The 10,835-nt window shown below is 38.7% G+C and overlaps 1 protein-coding gene across 2 annotated transcripts in view; it reads right to left on the bottom strand.

The window, feature by feature from the left end:
- Positions 1-10,427, bottom strand: part of copb1 (COPI coat complex subunit beta 1) — a 16,345-nt gene extending 5,918 nt beyond the window's left edge. For both annotated transcript variants that reach the window (XM_058400570.1, XM_058400571.1), the window contains exons 1-14: positions 10,309-10,427; positions 9,139-9,290; positions 8,822-9,051; positions 8,561-8,730; positions 4,447-4,561; positions 3,656-3,748; positions 3,313-3,450; positions 3,083-3,202; positions 2,847-2,954; positions 2,541-2,687; positions 1,352-1,497; positions 1,023-1,119; positions 590-750; positions 1-80 (exon numbers count right to left, since the gene is read on the bottom strand). The exon at positions 1-80 is cut by the window's left edge and continues 41 nt beyond it. In XM_058400570.1, coding sequence (XP_058256553.1) covers positions 1-80; positions 590-750; positions 1,023-1,119; positions 1,352-1,497; positions 2,541-2,687; positions 2,847-2,954; positions 3,083-3,202; positions 3,313-3,450; positions 3,656-3,748; positions 4,447-4,561; positions 8,561-8,730; positions 8,822-9,051; positions 9,139-9,229 — 1,696 coding nt within the window. In that variant the 5' untranslated portion in view covers positions 9,230-9,290; positions 10,309-10,427. The remainder of the gene's footprint in view (positions 81-589; positions 751-1,022; positions 1,120-1,351; positions 1,498-2,540; positions 2,688-2,846; positions 2,955-3,082; positions 3,203-3,312; positions 3,451-3,655; positions 3,749-4,446; positions 4,562-8,560; positions 8,731-8,821; positions 9,052-9,138; positions 9,291-10,308) is intronic.
- Between the last annotated feature and the right edge of the window lie 408 nt (positions 10,428-10,835).

Below are 10,835 nucleotides of genomic sequence, written 5' to 3'. Positions count from 1 at the left end.
GCGCTATTTTAGTCAGTGTGGTGGCGAGAGACGCTGCGACGTAGAAATCCCCATCCAGCAGGAAACCCCTCAGAGGAGGTCTAGATAAGGAAAAAATAACTTAAGAAAACCTGGAATAAAACAAGCTTTAACGATCACATCTGAGTCAGTCAGGAGGAACCCAAAAATCTGACTTCATTATACAGTGCCACGTAATTCACTCTGACTGTAAAGCAGTTACAGAAACAAAAAATGTTAAAGTAGATTTCCAAAAGACAATTTGTTCATTATTTTTACTTCTCTGAATAACAAGAAACTAAAACAAGAGTCAAAATATGTAAAAGTACTGAAAACATGTGAGAGTTCACACACATCCTCCATTAGTTCTGACCTTCCCATCATGCTGAAGACAGAAATATTACATTTTGACAAATGACTTCACTCTGAAAACACACACTAAAGAAATCCTGTGTCTGGACTAAATCAACTGGACCTAGGAAGAGCCTGGGATGAGGAGAGTAAGCTCATGTATGTGGAAGAGGGTAGATAGCACTTTCCCTGCGATCATGAGCAGCAGATTGAGAAAATGTAGTGGTGTGGTCTCACTAACCTGTCCTCTTCTTTCTTAGAGGGTCTGTTTGAGCTGAGAGCGCTCTGAGTGGCATAGGTTCCCATTTCAGTGACCAGCTTCTGTACAGGTGCTGCGCTCACCTCCTCCTCCACCTTCAGCTCCCCCGCCTCCTTCTTTATCTCATTCTCTACTATGGGGATCTACAGACCCACACACACACACAGCAGACATGAATAAATGTTAAAGCTACTTTATAGTCAGTATAACAGTATTACTAGGTTACTGTGAGTGTAGTATAGAGTATGTGTAGGTGGGTGGAGCTGATGTATATGCAGTATGCATGTTGTGTAGGTAGGCAGAGCTGATGCAGACACAGCACTGTTGTGTCCTTAGACTGACTGATGGACTGAGCTGTGTGTGAAATCTGGATATTGTAATGTCTACACTGTCCTTTATCACTGTGGAGCTTTACCTCTCCAAGTGACCGCCGCACTTCAGTCATCACACTTTGGATGTCCTCTTTGGTGCTGCAGTACTCTCCTAGAATCCACAGTGCTCCTCTGTAAATCCTGTACACACACACACAGTGTGTTTAAAACCGACCAACTTATTAACACTAAATTAGCCAACTTATATAATCAGACAGCTAACTGTAATGTATGAATATTTCTGTAGAATCTCATGTGACGGTCAGCAATAAATCACTCTGATGCTCTGTGTTGAGGTTCGACTGCAGAGAGGAGACCATTAATGCCTGTGTGTGTGTGTCACTATGTAGTCAGTAATACTCTGTAGACTTACTTGACTGTTTTAATGGCGTGAAAAACTTCCAGCATTTTCTCTATGATGAGCGCTCGGAGCGAGTCGAACCTCTGTATAGCTTCACGCACAAACTCCAGCACATCAGCAGCAGCTGCTTCGTTAGTGTCACTGAGGAACTCCATCAGCTACACACACACAAAGCATCATTATACAGATGTGTTAAGATTTATTCATGTCAAATATTTATTACTTTACATGAAAAATCTTATTGTATATGAAATAAACCGTAATGCACTTTACTAAATAAATTCTCTAGCATTTTTAATGTTTCTAGAAATGATAGAGATTTATTTACTTTACTTCAATTTGTAAACAGGTTAAATCCACCTCATGAGATGTTCCTGACTCACTCAGATTTGTTTGATAGTTTTGGTAATTATTGCTAATCAGTGGGCGTGTCTCTAATTCTACGAGAGAAAACGAGTGCTGCAGAAAACACTTCATTACTTTTAAACATTTTTAGGAATTGTTGTCTAGTATAAAATGCTTTACCTTTTAAAACAGAATTTGCCTATTTGCCCATTTCTACTCTTTTGAATATTGTTTTTAAAAAAGTGCTTTCGAGTAGATCTGTCCCTCTGTAGCTCTGATTAAACACACCTCAGATCTTTTCATATCTGTTACTCATGAGACAGTTCTGGGTTTTTAGGTGTGTGTCATTTATGAGTTGTTAAAAAAAGAAAATCATTTTGTGCCTTTAATTTAAATTGTTCATATATGACCAGGTTTATTAAAAAGGAATTATAAAACAATTTACAAATTTATGGCAAATCCACAAAACATGAAGTTTTCATCTTGAAATATATATTTGTATATATATATATAGTATATATAGTTTTCATCTTATATATATATTTGGTTTTGAGATCAAAATATGAATAGATAAATGATGATAAATGTGAAAACCAGGGCTTCATTTTCATTTCATTTCTTCTTAATTCTGTATTGTCTTGTTGTAATGATTATGAAGTGTCATATAACCACAGGGAGGATTTTCTTAAAACACACCTTGTTTTCATTTCTTTACATTTATTAATGAATTTTTAATTTATTTTTAGAAATAAATCTTATTTTCTATCCAGGTTTCACTGTTAATTGCTGATAGACTGTGTGCATGTGCAGGTTTGTGTTAGTGTGTTGTGTATTGTGCAGTGTTTCTGAGACTGACCACAGGGATGACGTTCGCAGCCATGTCAGGGAAGCGGACACTGCAGGAGTGGAGAGTTCTCACCAACAGCTGCCGGTATTTATCAGTGTCCTCATGTTCAGTCACATTGTTGGTCTTTATCACTTCCTTCTTCAGCACAATGACCAACTGCACAAAAAGAATCACTCACCTTCAGTGTTTAACCTTCTTATCCTGATCAAAGGGTTTTATAGATTTATTTCATAATAATAAAATGTGTAGAAGCATCAATACAGAAATTAAAAACAGCACACGTTATTACACTGATTAACACACACACACACACACCTCCTCCACATTACGAGACGACACCAGGTCCAGCGCCAGTTGCAGCGTCTTCTTGCGCACCTCCAGGTCAGGAGTGGTCAGAACTCTTAGTATGTCCATCACCAGGTCCTCGGATCAGAACAGAACTGTACAGTTAGTGCTGAATGAAAGGTAACAGGCTCTAGCCTGTTTAGCTTATAGATAAACTGTTTATTACAGCTGTATGCAGGTGAAAACAATACCAGGTGAATGAGTACCTGCAGCACGCGCTCGTGAGTGGGATGCTCCTTCAGCTCGATCAGGCGGTCCAGTACGATCAGCTTCACGTTATTGTCACTCTCCTTAATGATCAGGTCAATATAACACTGAGCCGCAGCCTGAACACGAACACAAACACACTCAGTGTTACATGTGGATTAGTCATTAATTACCCGGTCATAGATATTAATATATAATAGGTGTGATATAGATTAGTGAGGGCTCTGACCTTGATGGCAGTCGGTGCACTGGACAGAGTGACCAGAGTTCCAGCAGCTTCATATTTCACAGCTGGACTGGACGACTGCAGCAGGTTGTAGATGCAGCGGATGAAGCGAGCTCGCTCTGATGGGTTAGCATGACACACCTACACACACACGCACACACACAATATTCGGTCCAATATTATTTCTGTAGCGATTTTAACAATGGACATTTGGACATTTTTACAGCTCTACAGAAATATGTAAGGTCTGATATAAAAACTGTGTATAAAGTAAATGTGTACTCTATGGTCAGAATTCTGAATTCTACCATAAGGAGTTTAAAATGTATAATAAAGATGAAATCACCTTGTAGATCAGTTCAACGATCACCAGCTGAAGAATGTCTCCGAACGTGTGAACCTGATCAATACACGTGCTGAGATAATCCAGAGCTCTGTCCTGAGAACGGAGTGAAACATTTCAATAAATAAATAAAAAACATACACTTTAACCTCCACTGGTGAAAAGTATTAATACTCAAAGATATATGTATTAATAATAATAATAATCATGTATTAAATCAATATCATTGACATCAGTAAAAGTGTTCAATGAATAAAAATCAATAAAAACAAATTAAATTATTATCTCAAATATAATTTCCACTACACACAATGTTTGCTGTATATTCTTTCCAGTTTTATTTGTTCAGCTCTTTAAATAATGGACATTGTCACAATGCAGTGTTACTGTTGAATTTGTTAGTTTAGGATAGAAATATTATAATTCATTCCTAATAAGTGAAAACAAACTGAGGAAACGTCCCTGAGACCATATGAGGAATTATCTGTGTATTAAAATAGCTGCATTTTTTCCAGAAGCACAAAAACAGAGAAACTGCATTAAATCCTCTAAAATGTTCAACTTTACTCAACCTTCTTGCATGATTATTACAGTATTTGTTAAATAAGACGCATTTTAAGAAACAGACAGAAATGTCCAATCAGCTGTCTGATGTTAGTAAGAGTTTTAAACATTCTGATTATATTTAAAACATTTTGTTGAGAGAAGTTAAAGAATAAATACCTCAGTAAAATATCGTATAAATTTTGAATAAATGATAATAATTTGATTGGCTGCACCCTGTACAGGTTTACCTGATCAGCGTGGATCAGCATCATGAACGCATTTCTTTTACAACTCGCATCTTTCTCATTCACAAGAAAGTCGTGGATCAGCTCTGGAGCATCAGGGATTAAATGTTCAAAATTTCTAAATAAGAAAACAGAAAGAACATGAGACAAGAGAAACACTAACGATATGAAGAACACATTTATTAACACAATAATGTTTCTTTTCATGGTGTAAATAGCTGGAAAAAAAATGAATTATGTAATAATAACTTTAAAATTAAAAAGGAAAAACTTGGAATGAATGTTTTGTGTGTGTGTGTGTGTGTGTATATATATATATATATATATATATATATATATATATATATATATATATATATATATATATATATATATATATATATATACACACACACACACACTATATTGCCAAAAGTATTCGCTCATCCATCCAAATAATCAGAATCAGGTGTTCCAATCACTTCCATGGCCACAGGTGTATAAAATCAAGCACCTAGGCATGCAGACTGTTTTTACAAACATTTGTGAAAGAATGGGTCGCTCTCAGGAGCTCAGTGAATTCCAGCGTGGAACTGTGATAGGATGCCACCTGTGCAACAAATCCAGTCGTGAAATTTCCTCGCTCCTAAATATTCCACAGTCAACTGTCAGCTGTATTATAAGAACGTGGAAGTGTTTGGGAACGACAGCAACTCAGCCACGAAGTGGTAGGCCACGTAAACTGACGGAGCGGGGTCAGCGGATGCTGAGGGGCATAGTGTGAAGAGGTCGCCAACTTTCTGCAGAGTCAATCGCTACAGACCTCCAAACTTCATGTGGCCTTCAGATTAGCTCAAGAACAGTGCGCAGAGAGCTTCATGGAATGGGTTTCCATGGCGGAGCAGCTGCATCCAAGCCATACATCACCAAGTGCAATGCAAAGCGTCGGATGCAGTGGTGTAAAGCACGCCGCCACTGGACTCTAGAGCAGTGGAGACGCGTTCTCTGGAGTGACGAATCGCGCTTCTCCATCTGGCAATCTGATGGACGAGTCTGGGTTTGGCGGTTGCCAGGAGAACGGTACTTGTCTGACTGCATTGTGCCAAGTGTAAAGTTTGGTGGAGGGGGGATTATGGTGTGGGGTTGTTTTTCAGGAGCTGGGCGTGGCCCCTTAGTTCCAGTGAAAGGAACTCTGAATGCTTCAGCATACCAAGACATTTTGGACAATTCCATGCTCCCAACTTTGTGGGAACAGTTTGGAGCTGGCCCCTTCCTCTTCTAACATGACTGTGCACCAGTGACCAAAGCAGAGTCCTGACCTCAACCCCATAGAACACCTTTGGGATGAATTAGAGCGGAGACTGAGAGCCAGGCCTTCTCATCCAACATCAGTGTGTGACCTCACAAATGCGCCTCTGGAAGAATGGTCAAAAATTCCCATAAACACACTCCTAAACCTTGTGGACAGCCTTCCCAGAAGAGTTGAAGCTGTTATAGCTGTAAAGGGTGGACCGACGTCATATTGAACCCTATGGATTAGGAATGGGATGTCACTTAAGTTCATATGCGAGTCAAGGCAGGTGAGCGAATACTTTTGGCAATATAGTGTATATAGTGTATATATATATATATATATATATATATATATATATATATATATATATATATATATATATATATATACACATATATACATATACAGGGGTTGGACAATGAAACTGAAACGCCTGGTTTTAGACCACAATAATTCATTAGTATGGTGTAGGGCCTCCTTTTGCGGCCAATACAGCATCAGTTCGTCTTGGGAATGACAGATACAAGTCCTGCACAGTGGCCAGAGGGATTTTGAGCCATTCTTCTTGCAGAATAGTGGCCAGGTCACTACGTGATGCTGGTGGAGGAAAATGTTTCCTGACTCGCTCCTCCAAAACACCCCAAAGTGGCTCAATAATATTTAGATCTGGTGACTGTGCAGGCCATGGGAGATGTTCAACTTCACTTTCCTGTTCATCAAACCACTCTGTCACCAGTCTTGCTGTGTGTATTGGTGCATTATCATCCTGATACATGGCACCGCCTTCAGGATACAATGTTTGAACCATTGGGTGCACAGGGTCCTCCAGAATGGTTCGGTAGTCCTTGGCAGTGACGCGCCCATCTAGCACAAGTATTGGGTCTAGGGAATGCCATGATATTGCAGCCCAAACCATCACTGATCCACCCCCATGCTTCACTCTGGGCATGTAACAGTCTGGGTGGTACGTTTCTTTGGGGCTTCTCCACACCGTAACTCTCCCGGATGTGGGAAAGACAGTGAAGGTGGACTCATCAGAGAACAATACATGTTTCACATTGTCCACAGCCCAAGATTTTCGCTGCTGGCACCATTGAAACCGAGGTTTGGCATTGGCACGAGTGACCAAAGGTTTGGCTATAGGAGCCCAGCCATGTACATTGACCCTGTGGAGCTCCCGCCGGACAGTTTTGGTGGAAACAGGAGAGTTGAGGTGCACATTTAATTCTGCAGTGAGTTGGGCAGCTGTGGTTTTATGTTTTTTGGATACAATCCGGGTTAGCACCCGGACATCCCTTTCAGACAGCTTCCTCTTGCGTCCACAGTTACTCCTGTTGGATGTGGTTCGTCCTTCTTGGTGGTATGCTGACATTACCCTGGATACCGTGGCTCTTGATACATCACAAAGACTTGCTGTCTTAGTCACAGATGCGCCAGCGAGACGTGCACCAACAATTTGTCCTCTTTTGAACTCTGATATGTCTCCCATAATGTTGTGTACATTGCAATATTTTAAGCAAAACTGTGCTATTACTCTGCTAATTAAACCTTCACACTCTGCTCTTACTGGTGGAATGTGCAATCAATGAAGATTGGCCACCAGGCTGGTCAAATTTAGCCATGAAACCTCCAACACTAAATTGGCCAGTGTTTCAGTTTCATTGTCCAACCCTTGTGTGTGTGTGTGTGTGTGTGTGTGTGTGTATATATATACACACACACTACCAGTCAGAAGTTTGGACACATCTTCTAATTCCATGGTCTTTCCTGATGTTTATTTCTTTCTACATTGTAAAACAATGCTGAAGGCGGCCGAAATACACAATAATGTCCTTTGAACAGTTGATATTGAGATATGTCTGCTACTGATGCTCTGTAAAGCCTTCATAACGCCTCTAATCTGAGGTGCTGTTAATTGGTGATTTCTGAAGCTGGTGACTCTAAATGAACTTCTCCTCTGCAGCAGAGGTCAGTTTTGGTCTTGCTTTACTGGGATGGTCTTCATGTGAGCCAGTTTCATCATGGTGCTTGATGGGTTTTGCAAATGCACTTGACAATACTGTTCCTGCAAGAACTATTCCAGAACACCTGACCTTCGTGTCTTAAAATAACAACTGACTGTTTTTTGTTGTCATTACATATGGATTACTGAAGTCCATGTGTGTTATTTCATAGTTTTGAAATCTCCAGGATTGTTCTAGAATGTAGAAAATAAATCCCTAAACAAAAAACATTGAATTAAAAGAAGGTGTGTCCAAACTTTTGACTGGTAGTATATATATATATATATATACATACATACATATATATATATATATATATATACATACATACATATATATATATATATATACATACATACATATATATATATATATATATATACATACATACATACATACATATATATATATATATACATACATATATATATATATATATATATATATATATATATATATATATATATATATATATATATACATATATATATATATATATATATACATACATATATATATACATACATACATATATATATATATACATACATATATACATATACATCTACATATATACATATACATACACATACATACATATATATATACATACATACATATATACATATATATATACATATATATATATATATATATATATATATATATATATATATATATATATATATACATATATGTATATATATATATATATATGTATATATATATATACTACCAGTCAAAAGTTTATACAACATTATAAAACATTTATATAACATTATAAAATGTTTATTTTATTTTTTTTAAATATTTCTGTAAACAGCGCCTGCAGCAGACCGACCTGTAGATGGTGTAGATGGCGAGGACGGCGTTGCGCCGGACATAACTGTGGCGATGTTCCAGACAGGCACGGATGGCCGGCATCAATGGCTCCAGAAGCTCCGCCTCCTTCAGCTTACACAGGAAGCGCAGTGTGGATCCACGGATAAACTCATTCGGATGCTGAAGGTCCTGAAACGAACAGATCCATACAGAGCGTAAACCTGCAGCAGTTTGTTTAATAATGACGGGAGTTTGTCTCCGTGTTGTGACGGACACTTACCTTCCTATAGGCATCACACACCAGGATCATCTCCTGAAGCAGTTTCCCATCAGGAGTGGTTTTAGGGACAATCTCCCAGAAGACCAGGAGCAGCTTTTTGATGGTGTGGTCCTGAAGAGGAAGCACAAAGCGGATGATGGTCATCAGCAGACCGGGCAGCTTCTCGCCGTTCAGGATCATGATGATGACTTTCTTCAAGGCCTCCGTCTTGGCTTTTATCTCCCCCTTTTCTGTTAAAGAACATAAAGAATGCAAAGCTGTTAAAAATGAACGTCCAGCACTCGGACACGTCAGAACAGGAGTTTTCATGTTTTTACCTAGATCAGCTTTAAGGCTGACTTCTGACGGAGGCTCAGAGTCACTCGGGACGTTGATCAGGGTGTAACACACGTTCTCCGCAGCGGTCATGGTGCTGGACAGATCCTCGTCCCTTCAGCAGACAGCAGGCTGAAATGAGTAATGCGATTCCCTGAAAGAGGAAAAACACAAATCTGTCACTCTGGTAAAGAAAAAATTCATCACGTCTCCCTGTGCCTATAAGAGCGAATTTCTGTGAAAAAGAGTTTTCCATGAACACCAAACACAAGCTTTCTGTTCAGAAGAAGAGGGAACACAGTGAACTCCCTGAAGAGCAGTAAGATCTGGAGAAGGTCCTGCAATGTCCTGGAGATTTATTTGTTCAGATCATGAACTAGACATAAGCAGATCTCCTCCAGAAGAAAATCCCGTGAATAGAAATCATAGGGCTGTGCAAATCTGCAGCACTCGGAGAGATCTGTATTTTGTTTTTAAACGTTATTTATTTTTTAAATGATGTTAAATTAAACTATACCGAATCCTGATATATCAGGTGATGTTAAAGTTCAGGGTTAGTCGCTAATTCTGATAAGACACTTAACATCCATCTACATCATCATTAACACTGGGTCTGTATACACTAACCTAGCGACTCACAGGACTGAGTTAAAAACTGACTCGAGTTTAATGAAGATGAAGATGGAAATGAATTATAACCTAAAGAAAATGATCGGCTAGTTAACTTCGAGCTAATCTGCTAACGTTAGCTGTGATATGTTGTTTTGTAAGACGACTAAACACAATAAAGGAATCACTTTCACTGAATAACTATCATTTGTACACAAGTAAATAATCCACGACACATTTCGACGAAGGTGCAGTTTATAAATAAGCGTTTTTCATTTTCGGCTAGCTAGCTAACAACTTCCAACACCACATACTAGCCTACTAAACAGTATGCTTACGGCTCGTTCCACCGCACAGCTGCCTACTACTTTATCCACACTATGTAGTACTCTAGTACGCAATATAAACCTAGCTGTAGCTTAGTCCGTTCTCTGTCTACGTGGCCAGATAAACACACCGACACGGTCAACGAGCTATTTATTATTTAAACAAATTTAATTTAGAAATATCCTAATACTCATAGTAACATGTTAAAGTACAGATTTCGAAGATGTAACCTTTACCTTCAAGTTTCTGTCAACGCTTTTTGACTATATCCGTGTCCGATGATGGAGTCTGAATCTATGGAGTGACGTGGAACCACAGCAAGCTAGCCACGCCCACACTACGGCAAGCGACACGAGACAAACGCAATGTGAAGTCCGTGTTGTACCTGATCTTAGATACCCAGTGCAGTATAATGTAGAGCAGGCTCGTGTACAGTAAAGTACACAGTATATTATAGTATAGTAGACAGTATATTATACAGTATATTAGACATTATATTGTAAATGGTAGTATACAGAATGTGCAGTAGAGTATATAAGATCTCAGCTGCTCTGGGTGCATTATTTAACAGTTAATAAGTTCAACACAATAGGAGTTTAAAACTGTAATGAATTCAGAAATGACTCTGATGATAGTATTCATAAGGTGCTCGTAGGTTTCTGGTTAATCAACTAAACTTTTCGACCATATTTTATTCAGCTATAGAAGAATAATGATTAATAATCACACTCCAGGGTCACTCAGATGAGGTTCCTTTTTGAAT

Source organism: Hemibagrus wyckioides, linkage group LG10, assembly GCF_019097595.1.
Source record: "Hemibagrus wyckioides isolate EC202008001 linkage group LG10, SWU_Hwy_1.0, whole genome shotgun sequence".
Classification (NCBI taxonomy): Eukaryota; Metazoa; Chordata; class Actinopteri; order Siluriformes; family Bagridae; genus Hemibagrus; species Hemibagrus wyckioides.
This window is presented reverse-complemented; position numbering and strand designations above follow the sequence as displayed.